The sequence below is a fragment of the Onychomys torridus genome, chromosome X (genome assembly GCF_903995425.1).
Source record: "Onychomys torridus chromosome X, mOncTor1.1, whole genome shotgun sequence".
NCBI classification, from domain to species: domain Eukaryota; kingdom Metazoa; phylum Chordata; class Mammalia; order Rodentia; family Cricetidae; genus Onychomys; species Onychomys torridus.
Window position 1 is genome coordinate 38,658,862 of NC_050466.1, and position 17,630 is coordinate 38,676,491.

Below are 17,630 nucleotides of genomic sequence, written 5' to 3' on the forward strand. Positions count from 1 at the left end.
CTCCTATGTATATTGTTATAATCATATCCCAAATTTTACAAAAGAACCTTAATTATCACAGCTGAAGAATCACTGTTAAATGGCAAAATGGAAAATCTAGCACTGAACTGTTTATTGATCACTAATGTTCTCCAAGGTACAATGTCTGGCTTGTCAAACACTCCTTTTAAAATAAGTGGAAACAGACATATCCATATGTATTAGAACCTACTTAGCCTCTATATAAAGTGTAGTTTGTATTGCCTCCTCAAAAGACTAAATATTTCAAACTGAAGGTAGAATAGCAAATGTGAAACCTCAAGCTCAGCATATATTCTCTTTAATATTATTTCAAAGTATAGTTCTGGGTAATGCACAATGAGTCATATCCATATATGCCTATAAAGAAAGAAGTGTTCTGGCATGGTAGTACGTATAATCCCAGTAGTTGTTAGGCACAGGCAGGTGGATTACAAAATCAAGATAATCCTCAGCTCATGTAGCTAGTTTAAAATCAGCTTGGGCTGCATGAGACACTGTCACACACATATAAAAAAAACCACATAAAAACTAAATTTTAAAAAGAGAAACCCCTAGTAGTGGCACCTTCCTTCATGATCCAGGACCACTCCAATGTCTACTAGAACAATATTGTAGAACCAACTTGAACATATCTGCTAAAGGACTCCAAATTCAATAACAAAAGGAAATGAATTTTACAGTTTAGGTAAATAGTGCCATTTACACCTATGCAAGCTCAGTTAATTCAATTATTATCTTGGAGACCTTTTCTTCGTCTGTAGAGTTCAAAGAACCTAACATTAATTACTTCATAGAATTATTCAGAGGATTAAATCAAAGCAGACATAAATCAGCAAGGACTATTTCATGAACAAAAACAAGTGCTTAAAATGATAGCTGCTATTATTGTGGATGATGAGTTTCTGTATTGTTATTGGGAGTTACCAAAAAAAGTAACTATTTCAATCAATAATGACTAAAAAAATTTGTGGCGCATACTAACTTTTCGACAGCAGAGCGTTTCTGAGATTTCCCTTGGTAGTTCAAAGCCATTTTGGTTTCCATCCCAGTGTAAACAGCAACTCCTAAAGAATAATAGAGTATATTAAAAATCTGCTTACAGGTAAATTTGTTAGCCAACCTCCTACCTATTTGGTTCTGTGAATTCTTCACAGTCTACAATGGTAAAAATTCTAAGTCTTTCTACTCATCAGATGATATATCACTCATATTAAAATTTAAATTGTATAAAGTATCATACTATTGTTAATTTATTATCTGATAAATTATCAACACATAAATATACATTCAGAATAAAAGGCAAGTATCTGCCATGTTCACTTTTAAACATGCACTATTTATTCATAAGCCTTATGAAAAACATTTTAACAGCATATTTTTAAAGTTGTTCACCATATATCTTCTTGGTATTTTTAAGTGTAGCTCCTTTCAGCAAAAGATTTTCAGGTCCCAAAGACCTAAATGAAAAACAATCACAGTTTATCAAAACAACATACAATGTCATCAATAGTGAGGACATATTTTGCCCTGACACACACCCATCTCCAAGGGGTTCAGAATGTATCTATTTCTACCATACACTTACTCCCTAGAATGAGCAGAGTGATCCCTCTATCTGAAGTGACTTGAGGGTACAGCCAGATGGAAGTGCACAGTACAAGAGTAGCCAGCAACATGCAGAGATACAGAAATGCACAGAAGGATCAAGAGATTATGACTTATAGATAGCAAGAAAGAGCTATAAGAAGTGAGAAACAGAGGGTCACAGATAAAAAAAAGACTGGGAAGGCAAATGCAAAGCTGCAAAAACACAATAGCATCTTCATAGAGAAGAAACCTGACTTTTGGGAGATCAAAGCAATTTGGAAAAGCTGAGACAATTAACTATGTGATAAAAGAGGAAAGAAAGCATCCTATTTGTATGAATTGCCTCATAAATGATTAATCTTACATTTTATTTAGGTCCAAGTAATTCTTCTAGTATTTTCCTCACTGTCTAGACACTCAATTACTTCTAGTTTTATTTTCAACCTTGTCAGCCACTATACAACCAAGGAAAATATATGCAATGTCTAGGACAGTTTTGGAAAAGCAGTCAACAGGTACAGAGCTCTGATCTTTTTTTTTTTTTTTTTTAAACTAAAACTTTTCGGTATATGCTTTATTACGTTTGTGTAGGTGCACATGCCACAGAGTATGTATGTGTAGTGGTCAGAAGATAACTTTATGTAGTCAGTTCTCTCCTTCCACCTTTAAAATGGGTTCTGGGGATTAGACTCAGGTAGCTAGGCTTTCGTGGCAAGTGCCTTTATTGGTTAAAAATTTGGCTGGTGATTATTTCAATAATAATCTACACAACACAAAGAGACCCTACTATCATCACCCAACAATGACAAGGTTAGTTATCTTCTTTCACTGTATTGAAGGAAAGGTACTTGATTATTTTAGTGGGTTTAAAAGAGGATTTAAACATTCCCTCCTTCCAATAGGATAGATAAAAGGAATAATAAACTAACCTGGCAACAGTCTCAACACTATCACTATAGATACTGATTCGCCCAACAAACCTGTTAAAAACAAAAAAAGAAAACATAACACCAAGTATAAAAATCCAAATACCAGCAATTGGAAATTCATCAGTTTACAAATAATGAAAAATATAAGACTGAATAAATTTAAAATTCTATTAAGCTTTTGGACAAAAGTTACACTGAAATTATAAATTATATAACATTTAAATCTAACCTTTAAAATAATATGACAAACTATAAGAGTATAAACAAAGATTTTAAATTAACTGAAGCTCTACTTGGTACTATACACACAAAAACATTATGATACATTTCTATAAATAATGTGGCTTTTATTTTAGATTCATTTGAAGAAGAATGGTTTCGGATACTATACACAATTTTCAAAATGAGTAGTTCAGTGATTTTTACAGATGAGCCTGCTTATGAATTACAGTGGGTAGAAAGAAGCTTATTAAACAACAGACGTCTAGGTCCTATCCTTAAACTTCTGTGTCAGATTCTCAAGTGATACTGGTATAGGTAGTCCCAGCTTCGACTTATAAAATTACAAGGCACACTTGACTATATCACCTTGAAAATGTTGTTTGTATGTGGCAATTGATCCGATCCAAGCACTTAATATGGCCAGACACAAAGTAACCCCCATTTCTGCAAAATAGGATAAGAAGGCCTAATCCTTCCTTACTGAGACTTTTATATTTACTTTGTAATTTGCATTATAGTGTTTTCTTTATAGAAACTTGCTGTGGGATGTTCTGCATGCTGTGAATGTATTGCTCTGATTGGTTGATAAATAAAAAGCTGTTTGGCCAGTAGCCAGGCAGGAAACATAGGCGGAACAAACAGACAAGGAGAATTCTGGGAAGAGGAAGGCTGAGTCAGGAGATGCCAGACCTCTATCCAGGGAGCAGCATGTAATGGCACACAGGTAAAGCCATGGAATACGTGGCAACATATAGATTAACAGCAATGGGCTGAGATTAAATGTAAGAGCGAGTCAGTGGAAAGCCTGAGCTAATGGACAAACAGTTTTAATTAAAATAAGCCTCTGTGTGTTTACTCAGGACTGTAGGACCACGGGAGCAGGGTGGGAACAGGAAAACTTCAGTTACAGAAACTAGTGTATTACTATATTATATAGTCCAAATGCTTTTAAAACATTTTGTTTTTTAGAATATTTTTATTAATTCTTTGAGAATTTCATACAATGTATTGTATTTTGATAATATTCACCCCTGCAACTTCTCCCGGGTTCATATCTACATGCTCTCTTTTAAAAACCTATTCATTTTTAATTGAATCTCTATAATATGTGCATCTCTGTGTTTGTGCTTGTGAATGCATGTGCCCAAAGAAGCCAGAGGCATCACATCTCCTGGAGCTATAAGTGGTTATGAGAAGCATCACATCTCCTGGAGCTATAAGTGGTTATGAGAAGTCTAATGTGTGTGTTATGCATGCTCTTAACCACTGAATTATCTCTGTAGTACCTCAATTTAAATACTTTTATATATAAAATAGGAAGATCTATCCATTTACTCTGTTAATTTTGAAAGTACTGTAGATGTTGAAGATACAATAAACTAAAAAGGCATATTCTCTGCCATAAGAAAGATAAGTGAATTTGATAAATACAGTACAAGTGATTTCTATCAGAGTGGTAGAAATACTTGGTATTCTGAAGTCACATTAAAGGGATTCAGCTTAGTAAATTAGAATAACCTTGACTACCCTAATTTCTCCTTCAGATTTAAGGTAACTGTAAAATCTGGGAATTTCCCTTATAAATATGCAAGTATATTGATTGATAACCTTTGTTCATTGAGTTCTTGAAAGTGGAGAAAGTTTTTTTTGTTTTGCTTGTGGCTCTAGTTCTTAGTATCAAGATAAACATAAAAAAAAAAAAGAAAGAGGAAACAAGGAATGAAGTAGGGGATGGGGATTAACATTCTCATAGTAGGATATATTTCCATACTAGAGTAAATCAAATCCAGTCATTTGGTACTCCATTATGACCAACAACATGAATTAACATGATGGCTTGCCTATATAGTGGATGTTACCTGCAACAGTGGTATAGGATGAAATGAATTAAAAACTATTATTACACCCCTCAGCAGTACCACAACCTAATTCAATTAACCAATCCTAGAAGCTAATGCCAAATTTTTGACAACCCACAATGAATATTAATCAGAAAACCTACATCCATGAGCCAGAAGAAAACATACCAGTTTACTGGTCCTTGAACTTAATGGCTTATTTAGGACAACAAACAGCCTATTTGAAATCTTCAGTTCATCATAATCATTAACAAGAAAGGATGCTGTGCCTACTAATTGCACTGTCCCATATACTCTTGCTTGTTTCGTGTTGGATAAGATGTAAAAGGTTTATTTTTTAATTAACTCTGAGAAATCCATTAGTTTAATAGATGAGGCTTAGGAATAACAATCTAAAAAAAAAAGTAACAAAAAGAAAAGGGGGAAAAAAAAACATAGGATGTCTAGGCCCACAATGAATTCTCTTAGGCTGATAATGAGCAATGCTGATTTGATTCATTTCCTCTCCAGGAGAAAGAACAGCTCATAAAAATATACGCAAGAGTAGACTGGTAAGTAAGTAGTGGGTGTTTCTTTGCTATACTGGTGGCAAAAAAAAAGAAGCAGAGCCAACAGCAATAAAGTGAAATAAGGTGCTTACTTGTAGAGGTCAGGTTGAGGCTGTTCACATTCAATTGCTGCTCGGAGGTTATCAATGGATTCGGCTGTACACAGTGCAATGGTATCTCGTACTGCATAATGTGTCTATATGAAAGCACAAGATAATCAAATATAAAGTATTTCTTTTCTTATAACTGTATAGCCAACTGATTTCAGAAACAGCACATTTTAGAATAAGAGGGTTGGGCAGAATATTATAAATGTTGATGGACATTCTACACCATTCTTAAAATATGTTACATATAACTAGGTAAACCTGTTCCAAAAGGATTTCAAAGGTAAAAGAAAAACAAAAACTTTCCTTGACACTGATGTGTATTATATTTGTAGCATGCATGTAATTAACTGAAATCCCCATGAAGATTTTAACATTTTTTCTCTTCTATTACATAAAAGTTTAAAGATTTTGAAACTGTTCAATATGGATGTATTTTATATAGAAGCAGAAAGATAATGTCTTATACTCAATGATTAAAATATTCTACATATGTGTACCATACTCTTAATTCATCCAAAATGCAAGACAAGATCCAATGAGCCTATTTATAAACTGTCAATAAAGTTTAATGCAGATTCAAGTACTATACCACTTATGCACAAAGAAAGCTATTGACACAGTCTTTAGAGATATTAGAGAACTTCTTGCTTTACATTTAAAATTACTGTCTGACTTTAAGAATTCTGATTTATTGCCACTTAATGAATAAAAGAAAACTGAAAATTTTCTTCCCCTAAACAATATCTTCAATGTTAGAATCTTTAGGTAGATTTCTCTCTCTCTTTTTTTTTTTCATTTTTCAAGACAAGGTTTCTCTGTGTAGCTTTGGAGCCTGTCCTGTAACTCACTCTGTAGACCAGGATGACCTCGAACTCAAAGAGATCCACCTGCCTCTGCCTCCTGAGTGCTGGGACTAAATTCGTGTGCCACCACGCCAGGCTAGACTTCTCTATCTTGATAATCCCTAAAATATAACTCAGTATTTGAAAAGACTAAGACACCAGTAAATTAGTGTCACATGCTTGAAATACACAATCTGTAAATAGTAACAAGTAAAGCTTTTATTTCACACTGAGTCCTTAACTGCACAGGGAAAAAACAAATAGGAGACTTCCCCAAAGATATACCCACATGATGGGTGATGGTACCCTGCATGCTGTGAATTGTTGTTCCCATTGGTTGATAAACAAAATGCTGTTTGGCCAGTAGCCAGGCAGGAAGTACAGGATAGATAAACAGACAAGGAAAATTCTGGGAAGAGGAAGGCTGAGTCAGGAGTTGCCAACCAGACAGAGAGGAAGCAAGATGTGAAGGCAGAACTGAGAAAAGGTACCAAGCCACGTGGATAAACATAAATAAGAATTATGGGTTAATTTAAGTGTAAGAGCTAGTCAATAATAAGCCTGAGCTAATGGCCCAGAAGTTTTAATTAATATAAGCTTCTGAGTGATTATTTTGTAAGCAGCTGCAGGGTCTGTGGGGTTGGGCAGGACCAGAGAAAACTTCAGTTACACCCACATGTGAGCTCATTAGTATTACTACCCTTTTTCTTTTAAACAGGATCTCTCCATGCAGCACTGGCTGATTCAGAATTCCCCATGTAGACCAGGCTGGCCTCAAACTCACAAAGATTCATTTGTCTCTGCATCTCAAGTACTGGGATTAAAGGCATGTACCACCACACCGAATCAGAACTCCTTAAAGGCAGCACAGAAAGGATAAGTCTTTATGCTCCATGCAACACTAGATGACAACAGCCCAAAAATGGCTTTGACAGAAAGTACCAGCAGAGTACACTATCACCCATTTTGATTAAATTGACTATAACGTACTTAAAATTCATCCAAGTTACAATAAATAAAACATTTATTAAACTATTTCCTAAGGTATTAAAACATGTAATGAAATTAACTCCATATCAGACTGGGTATATCACAGTAATATCACAGGAATAGTTATTTAATTTTGCGTGTATGGGTGTTTTGGTTATATGTACATCTGTGTACTATTTGTGTGCCTAGTGTCCAAACAGGTCAGGGCATGCCCAAGCAAGCCAGGGACTCAGGTCTCCTGGAACTGGAATTACAGCTGATTGTGAGCTACTATATAGGTTTTAGGAATTGAACTTAGGCCCTCTAGAAAAGCAGTTTGTGCTCTTAACTATAGCACTATTTCTTCCGACCCAGAATAAGTGCAACCCTTTTAAAATAAAAATAGGTGAATTAAAGTTACAATATTTGAAGTATTTTTGTAGTTATGTAGTTTGAGCTCACACATATTCTCACTCATAAAAGCCTAGGTTAGTAAAGTAGCTCAGTGCTAGTTGTACTGTGCATGTATGAGCCAAGAGTTCAGTCCTAAGTACAGCAACAAAAACACAAAGTTAACTCAATTATTTCAATATTAAATCTGAGTGGTGCTATAAAAATTGTGATGGCTTTTTTGGTTAGGGCATGGCTCCCTGCATCCTCAACAATGTAAACCTATTCTCCAGGGCGGGGGGTGTTTACTCAGAAGCTCAAATATAATTACATAACTGTCTACAAATACAAAACCTACATGAATAGTAAAAATGAGGTAAGGGATCAAGGAGTGTTAGGAGACAGTACTGTCTCATTAACCATTCTGAGAATAAAATGCTCAGGTCAGGTTTAGTCTCCATTACCTTGCAATTAGATTCACCATCAAGACTGGCTGTAGTGACATAACAGGTTCCATCAGTTGTGCAGGATGACAGAAGAATAAGATCACAGGGAAAGGTTTCATCTGCCTGTACTTCTACTACATCACCAACCTAAAATAGCAGAATAAATATTTTCAATTCTAAACAAAGCATTCAGTATAGCTCACATTAAAGCTACAACTTTCTTAAGAGCCATCTACAGATTTGAGACTTTGAGAGGATCTTAGCATTCTCCAGCACATGCAAAGAAATGAAAGACTATTACTAAACATTCAGACTCCTCTTAAAGGGCATAAGGACTTCGGATACTTCCTGTCCTCTTATGAGAAATTCTGACATCCATGTGTTGTTCTGTGTTCTCTGATATTCCTGAAACTGATATGCAATAAGATAATTCCTCTGCAAGATGGCTCAACAGGTAAAGACACTTTGAAGAGGAAGAGTTGAAACATCCATGGGTTCTGTGTAGCTGGATTACAGATCTCTGACATTAGGACCAATAATAATAAAAATTAAAGTATTTTTTTCTATTTTAATTAACTTATTGCAGGTATATGATATGTGTGGGTCCATGTACCACAGTGAGTACTTGGAGGTCAGATGAAAACTTGTGGGAGTCATATCTCTTCTTCTACCATGTGGGTCCTTGGAACTGAACTCAGGTCATCAAGCTTGGTAGCAGATGCCTTTACTCACTTAGCCATCTCTCTGGCCCTCCAATCAATTCTTTTTTTTAATTAATTAAACTTATTAATTTATTTTACATCCAAGCCACAGTTTCCCCTCCCTCCTCTCTGGAATATTCCTTCGCAGTGTGTGAATATATGTCACTGTAATTGGTTTAATAAAAAAGTTAAACAGCTAGTAGTTAGGCAGGATTTTCAGGGCAGAGTCTGGGGAGTCATGAGGAGATGCAGAGAAAGCAGGACATGAAGTTGTCCTACTGAGAAAAGGTACCAAGCCACATGGAAGAGCATAGATAAGAAATATGGGTTAATTTCTCACTCATAGGAGGATACTAGATGTAAAACAAAGATGACTAGACTGCTACACAACTCCAGGGAGGCTACCTAGAAAACGGGACCCTAGGAAAGACACAGGGATCACCCAATGACAGAGAAATGGATGAGATCTACATGAACAACCTGGACGAGAGTGGGAGAAATGAAGGGCAAGGTTTGAGGGAAGGGAGGCTTGGGGGAGCAGGAGATCCCAGCTGGATCAGAAACAGAAAGGGAGAACAAGGAATAACAGACCATGATGGATGAGGACCACATGAGAACAGGAGTGGGCAGAGTGCTGGAAAGGTCCCCTGAGGTCCACAGTGATGCATCCTCTGTAGACTGCTGGCAGTGGTCAAGAGAAAGCCTGATCTGACCTAGTCTGGTGATCAGATGGCCAAACACCCTGACGGTCGGGCTGGAACTCTCATGCAGTGACTGATGGAAGTGGATGCAGAGATCCTCAGCTAGGCTCCAGTTGTCGAGAAGGAGGAGGGACTGTGGGAGCGTGAATTGTTGAGTCCAGGATTGGACAAAGCACAGGGACAAAAGGACAGATGAACGGAAGCACATGAATTATGAACCAAAGGCTGTGGAGCCCCCAGCTGGATCAGGCCCTCTGGATAAGTGAGACAATTGAATAGCTTGAACTGTTTGGGAGGCATCCAGGCTGTGGGACCTGGACCTGTCCTTAGTGCATGAGCTGGCTGTTTGGAACCTTGGGCTTACACAGGGACACTTTGCTCAGCCTGGAAGGAGGGGACTGGACCTGCCTGTACTGAATCCACCAAGTTTAAATGAATCCCCAGGGGAGTCTTGGCCCTGGAGGAGATGGGAATGGAGGGAAGGGGATGGGGGGAAGGTAGGGGTGGGGGAGGGAGGGGGGAGGACAAGGGAACCCATGGCTGATATGTAAAATTAAAACACAAATATAATTTTTAAAAAGGGAAAAATATGGGTAAATTTAAGTTATAAGCACTAGTTAATAATAAACTGAGCTATTGGCTGAACATTTATAATTAAAAAGTCTCTGTATGGTTATTTGGGAACTGCACTAAGCTCCCCCACTTGCCTTAAAGCTTGGTAAGGCAACCCAGTAAGAGGAATAGGTTCTCAAGAGCCAGCTAAAGTGTCAGGGACAGGCTCTACTTCCAGTGCTTGGAGTCCCATAAGTAGACCAAGCTATACAACTGTCACACATATGTACAGGGCCTAGGTTGGTCCTTAGCTGTCTGTCCAGGGTCTTAGAGCTCCTATGAGCCCAGGTTAATTGTTCCTGTGGGTTCCCTTGTAATGACAATGAGACACAGCCCTCCACCAGCTCGTACAATCCTTCCTCCCTCTCTTCAACAGGATTCTGGAGTTCAGCTCAGTGCTTGGCTGTGGATCTCTGCATCAGTTTCCATCAGTTATCAGACGAAGCTCTCTGATGACAATTAGTGTAGTGGGGGGCATTTCGGGGTCAGGTGTAGTGGATAGCCATCCCAGCATTGGCCTGGAAGTTCCAACCCCCATTGAGGCTTCGGTAATGGTCATGCCCACAAGGCAGGGCAGAGGAGGAAGCAGAAGACCAAGGATCGGAAAGAGAGCTCGCGCTTGGTTCCCGGACCCTGGACGCTGGAGGTAGACCGAGCAGAGTTCTCCAGAGAACACCGCCGGACTGCGCCATCCCTTTCCCAGACCCTGCAACCTACTCCTTCATTTGTAAGTTACCCCACAAAATAAACCTCCCTTTTAACTACGTGGAGTGGCCTTAATAATTCCACCAATAGGTAAAAACTTGGTGCAAGGGAAACTCCCACAAATTTACAAAGATGACCCCAGCTAAGACTCCAAGCAATAGTGGATAGGTAGCCTGAACTGCCATCTCCTTCAAGCAATTCTTAAAAGCTACAGTGACAGTTAAGTCTCCACATGCTTGAGAGTTAAGAGTGGACAATTGCTCAGCTCTTTTCCACAGGCTCCTACTATGCTCACGAGAAAGCATGAGGACCTAAAAGGACCATCTTTACTGGTACAGCCACAGGAGTGATCAACTGGGGAGACAGGCACAAAGCATGAGAGCATCATGAATCCCTCTTTATAGGAAGCATAAAGCTAATTTACATCTAGGACAAATGCAGAGAAGAGGTAGAAGAAAGAAAATACAAGCAAGCTGTTGCAAGAGATGAGATAGGAAGCCCATTTATACAAAGAACCTGACTACCATGAGAGACAGGACTGTTAAGACTAGAAAACTAGTTTTATATTTCATATAAAACTCAGGGGCATAGTGCCGACATTGAGATTGGTATAGGAGAACCAATAAATTACTCTGTTCCTCTCTGACATTTCATATTAAGTAACAAATAAGAAACAGCAGTATACTGCTTTGAGAAAGAGGCATATACTGTTAGTCAGGCTATCTGGAATATGGTAAAGGAAGATGGTGGAAAAGTAACATTAGGAAAAACACTCTAGCACCCCAGGTCCAACACAAAACTCAGCATAACTGCCATCAATCTTTCAAAAGAATTTAAAGCCCAGTAGTGTATTAAAAATAATCATAATTACAATAAAAGAAACAATGGCAACCTGACTAGACTGACCCAAATACCAAACACTAAAGTTCTGACAGAAGCAGAGATAGATCCACTTCAGAAAACATGTACTACTAATCTCCATATGAAGATATTAAGTCTAATGAAGTGGAAACTTGTATCACATAAAAACCTATATTTGAATGTTTGTAGCAACTTTACTCACAATTGACAAAAGTGTAAAGTAAAATATATTCCTTCTCTAGAAGGTAGATGATCAAGTAAAATGGTATATTCAGAAAAATTAATATTACTCATCACTACAAAGAAATGACCTATCAAGCCATGAAAAGATATGGAGGAAATGTAAATGTTAACTAAGTTAAAGAAGTCAGTCTCTTAAAAAATGGCTATATATGGTATAGTTTCTACAATATAATATTCTGGAAAATGCAAAAATATGTAGTAATAAAAGTGATTGCAGGGATTAACGGAGAATGAAGAATAATGAGGCACAACTGAAATTATCCTATATGATGTTTCAATGTTAAATACATGCCATATATTTGTCAAACCTCACAGAATAGACAGCACTAAGAGTGAACACTAATGTAAACTAAATTTTATATTCTAAGGGAGGAAGTTTACTGATGTTTATAATAGAAAAGGGTCCTTATATATAGCAGAGCATTGGCTGTAAAGCTATACTTCGTTAAAATTTGCTGTGAACAGGTTGACCCCACCTTGGTCTGCTGGCAGTGGTCCAGAGGGTGCCTGGACTAGTCTACTCTGGTGATCAGCCTAGCAAATAACCTAGCTGTCATCATAGAGCCTTTGTCCAGTGACTGATGGAGGCAGATATAGAGATCCACGGCCAGGCACCAGGCTGAGCTCCAGGAATCCAACTGATGAGAGAGAGCAGAGATTCTGCAGGCAAGGGACATCGAGATCATCAAGGGAGGACATGCAGAGATGACTGGTCACACTAGTGGAAGCCCATGAACTGTGGACTGGTGGCTGTGGAGCCCCCATGGGACTGGACTAGGCCCTCTGGATACAGAAGACAGTTGTTTGGCTCAAACTGTTTGGGGGGGCACCCAGGCAGGGGGATCGGGATCTGTCCCTGGTGCATGGGCAGGCTTCTGGGAGTCTAGTGCCTGTGGTGTGACACCTTGCACAGCCTTGGTGCAGTGGGAAGGGGCTTGGACCTGCCTAGGCTCAGTGTGCTGGGCCCTGCTGACTCCCCATGGGAGACCTCGATTTGGGGGATGTGGGGATGCTGGGTGGCTTGGGAAAGAGGGCTGAGGGGTGGGAGGAGGGAGGAGGAGGGCCTGTGGATAACATGTGGAGTGAGTAGAAAATTTCTTAATAAAGAAAAATGAAAACAAAAGGAAAAAAATGCTGTGAACATAAACCTGTTCTAAACAGCAAAGTTTATTATTTAAAAAATCTACTGGCAACCAAAAAAATTTGATGTTGCAAAATCTAAATGTCATCTGGCAGGGATCTTATTTGGTAGAATAAGCAAACAATGATTAATTTGAATAAAATATGAATACCACCTTGCTCTGTAAATATATACAGTATACCCCCTGTGCAAAAATGGTTTGGTAGTTCATTAAAATTATCATAAGACTAGCAATTCTCAACCCAGGCATATACTCAAAAGAAGTGAAAACTGACATTCAAACAAGAAGTTGTCCTTGAATGTTCAAAGCAGCAATATCTATAGCTGCCCCCAATAGAAACATTAGGTAGTAAATAAAGAAAACGTGGTACATAGACTGTTATTGTCTAACAATCAAAAGAAATGAATTGTTGATACATGCCACAACACAAATGAATTTTTAAAATATTCTGAAAGATGGAAAACACAAAGTTCATGTAGTGGATTATTTCATTCATGTAAAATATTAAAACCGTAAATTCATTGAGAAAGGTTAGTGCTGACAGGGCTTGGGTAGAAGAAATAATATGTAATGAGTATGGAGTTTCCTTTTCTAGTTATGTAAATAGCTATGGTTATATGACATAACACTGCAAATGCAATGATACTGATTCGTATATTTTCTTTTTTTCGTTTTTTTGTTTTTTCGAGACAGGGTCTCTATGTAGCCCTGGCTGTCCTGAAACTTGCTTTGTGGACCAGCCTGGCCTTGAACTCAAGAGATCCACCTGCCTTTGTCTCTGAGTGCTGAGATTAAAGGTGTGCACCTCTAGCACCCTGATTTGTATACTTTCAAGTGTACATTTTTTTTTTTTTTTTTGGAGCTGGGGATTGAACCCAGGGCCTTGCACTTGCTAGGTAAGTGCTCTACCACTGAGCTAAATCCCCAACCCTCAAGTGTACATTTTTATCTGCAAGACTGATTGCAGTTGTCCTGAGTGGGGCCAGGGAGATGACTCAGAGTGCTTGCTGTGTAAGCATGATGACTTGATTCTGAACCACAGAATTCCTGTCAGAAAGAGGGAATCGACTCCAGAAATCAGGTCCTCCGAACTCCACACATATTCTGTGGCATATATGTACACATACACACACACACCATTAAGAGTCGCTTTAAAAGGTAAAACAGTACCTTGATTTTTTCACTTTCTTTTCTCACTCGTTCTGCGTTTTCAATAATGTAAACAGTGCTTTTGTTAACTTCATTATCAGCTCTGTGTCTAAGCCAATCTTCATATCCCTAAAGATAAGAAAAATTGTATTTATAACTTTATAATGTTAATTTAACACAGAATGCCACAAATACAATGATGAACACATTATTAGAACATTTGAGGCAAACTTTAAACATACTCTTTAGGCAAATAGCTTTATTGTATTATAAGGTTCCTTAATTCTTCAGATATATGTTAAAGATAAAACGGGTATTAGAGACTTAACATTCTTAATTGTGAAAAACTATGATTTATTCCTGTAGTGCAATGCCTACGTTGTCTGTAAGTCTGAAGAATTAAGGAACATTATAATTTTTAGAATTCCTAGCCACTCCCTGAGCTACATGGCCGCACATGCACTGTTCAGTAAATAGGCAAGATGCTTAGTCAACCCAGGGCCTTATGTCCTATGTAATTCCTATGCTGGGTGATCACGTAATCTATGCACAGGCTTGGCATAGCTACATAAGCCCATATGCACATGTGCGGGGGAATCTAGGAAACAGGGTCCCACTTATCCCTCTGCCCCTCTTCCTGAATGATCTTTCCATAGGTCTAAGCACCCTCTTCTGTTCCTTTCCTTTAATAAACTCTTATAGTGGGTTTTGTTGTACCTCGTGGCTTTTCTCACATGGTAAACAGCACCACTTAATGAGTAACATTGCACAGCTTAATAAATAACAATAATTACTTCTACTTTGTTGGAAAGATTTATTTGTTTGTTTTTATTTTATGTGTGTTGGCATTTTGCCTTCATGTATACCTGTGCACCATGCGTGTGCAGTGCCTGGGGAGGTAAGAAATGGGTGTCAGATTGTCTGGAACTGGAGTTATAAATGGTTGTGTGCTGCTACATGGCTGCTGTGAATAGAACCTGGGTCCTCTGGAAGCGAAGCCAGTGCTCTTAAATACTGAGTAATCTTTCCAGCATGTCTTTCTACTTATAATTTGAAAAATAATTGTTCTGACATTTTATTATAAACTTAATCACTTAGAAATGGAATTTTTCTCATGCAGAAAGTAGGAAAATTTGAAACTGTTTTGCCAGAGAATTTACACTGTAGAGATAACAATTAAAATTCTCCACTGACTTAATGATTACAGAAAACAGAAATTAGTATTTGCTTTTAGAATTAAAAAATAATCAGAGAGATTTAATGGTTCATTTTCCTTTAGGCTTTTCATGTGGAATAGATTTAAGCTAAAAGAGCTAAGAACGCAGGATGTTCATTTCAACATGACCTCCTCTTTTTATATCCAATGCTTATTTTCCCTCATTGTAATATCTGTGCCTTTTCAAATATAATCTGTTTGGAAAAAAATCTCGATTGCTTTTTCTCCCTCTTCCCTTTGTTTCTCCTCATTCCTATTCTGTCCCTCTTTATGAAAACACTAGGCTATCATTTCATAGGTACATTCTCTGGTGCTGACGAAGAAAGGAAGGATGTAGCATGAACTAGGACTGGAAGTACAATGAATCAGTAAAGCCCTTTGAAAACCATGCTACTTTTAGAACTAAAAATTTATGATATTAAGGAAAATAATCTAGATAGCCAAAGGGAAAGAACATTCCAATTCTTTATTTAGCAATGAAATACATAATAAAACTATTTGTAAAATTCCTGGTAGGCAAGAGAGAAGATCAGATAACCCTAGGAGGAAAGGTAACCTTGTTCCTTCAATCTACAAGTTTCCTTAAGGTACTTTCAAAAAGCATGTTGATAGGTACTATCTAAAAATATGTTTGCAAATAAGCAGATCCTGGTCTGTTCCTATACAGTTAACCTACCTCTCAAAGTTTTCTGTTTAAATTTTCAATTTCATTTGGACAATTTTAAAGGTACTAACACATAAAATGTTCAAAATACTTCAAAGACAATCACATCATACCACCTCTGAGAGGAAAGATAAAACTCTCCCCTACCCAACACCCACCTCAACAGTATTACTGATAATGTAGGAAACAATAACTAAAATTCATTGGAATGTGAAACTTTAAGATATATCATATTAGAATAATTAATGAACAGTAAAAACCCACTTCCCATTTCCCTACTGAGCCAAACTTTCTACTTGTACTTTGTATTATGTTTATACCACATATATATATATATATATAGATAGATAGATAGATACTGAGGAGGAAAAGAGTAAATAAATTAGAGAATTTACAAGAAAACTCAAACCAGCTTGCATTGAAGGCCAGGCATAGTTTAAGTAAGAAATTTACCTGCTTGATTGCGGTAACAGTTATAACAAAGAAAAGTGGAAGTCCACTAGTAACTGGGCTGGTTGGTGTGTCTACTGTGACCTACATAAAGAAATTAAATTGAAAATAAAATTAGCTATTAACTCATATGTAGCATTTACATGTTGCAAATATTTCAAAATACATTCCATTAGTGAGATGAATACTAACTTTAATTATAACAAAAACAGTCTATACAACAGTTAATTTAAGACAATTCAGCACTAGTTTTTATCCTAGATTAGATGACCTCATTTACTGAAATATGCACATTGGTTTATCAGATAACGGCTAAAAAGCATTCACTGTGCCAGCCCCTGTACTGTTACCATCCAGCTGCTAGAAATATTGCTTAAAAAGGATGGAGAGGTCTTTGTCTTCACATAGCTGAAAGTTTATAAGGAAAATAAGACATTAAAGCCAGTGTACAGATGCTGAGATCCATGGGGTACTTAGGCGTTAACTATTTCAAAGAGGGTTCAGGTACAATGGACAATATACACAGTCTCTCTTCTAAAAGGGGAAAGTGACATGTGTATAAGAAAATAAATTAAAACAAAACAAAACAAAACAAAAACCAATGCCAAAAAAGTGTGGTGTGAGATAGTGTTGGAGAGGCAGGCATGAGTCAAACTGTGCAGGGAAAGCTGTTGACTTTTGATTTATTCATTCCACAGGGAAAAGTAACAGGAAAATTTATTCTCAATGCTTTGTGAAAGACAGACCGGAAGAGAGTAGGAGTGACAGGGGTCTATTTGGGAGGCTATTACTGGGATCCAAGTAAAAGATGATGGCTTGGATTAGGGTAGAAGTAACAGATGTGGAAAGAGGCACTGAAGATTTTCAGTAAGAAAAACTGGCAGGGCTGGTAAGTAATGAGCTGTAACTATTGATTGCAGATATCTTGCAAGTGTTTGATTAACATGCCTGGGAGAATGTTGCTGCTATTCACCAAAATAAGAAACATGGAAGGAGAACTAGATTTGAGGAGGGGGATGGTCATGATTACAATTGGTTTTCAAATCTCACTATCATCTCCAGCCTCCAGTCAGACCTATTCTACCCGACACAAACAAGTGTACACATAAGACTTATAGACGTTTACAAGGTAGATATTTCTTTATGCAACCTCTTCTCTAGTCCTGAGATGCTGGTGTAGCATTCTCTGCCATGGAAACTTCTTCTAACCCTTCAAAGATCAGTTGAGATATGACATACTTTTGAAGCCCTTTTAATCTGTTA

At 37.5% G+C, this 17,630-nt stretch overlaps 1 protein-coding gene across 10 annotated transcripts in view; it reads right to left on the bottom strand.

Annotated features, from left to right (window-relative positions):
- Positions 1–17,630, bottom strand: part of Atp11c (ATPase phospholipid transporting 11C) — a 186,396-nt gene that overhangs the window by 76,887 nt on the left and 91,879 nt on the right. For all 10 annotated transcript variants that reach the window (XM_036174827.1, XM_036174821.1, XM_036174825.1 and 7 more), the window contains 7 exons: positions 16,371–16,451; positions 14,059–14,166; positions 7,942–8,070; positions 5,259–5,362; positions 2,538–2,588; positions 1,414–1,478; positions 1,004–1,085 (listed from right to left, as the gene is read on the bottom strand). In XM_036174827.1, coding sequence (XP_036030720.1) covers positions 1,004–1,085; positions 1,414–1,478; positions 2,538–2,588; positions 5,259–5,362; positions 7,942–8,070; positions 14,059–14,166; positions 16,371–16,451 — 620 coding nt within the window. The remainder of the gene's footprint in view (positions 1–1,003; positions 1,086–1,413; positions 1,479–2,537; positions 2,589–5,258; positions 5,363–7,941; positions 8,071–14,058; positions 14,167–16,370; positions 16,452–17,630) is intronic.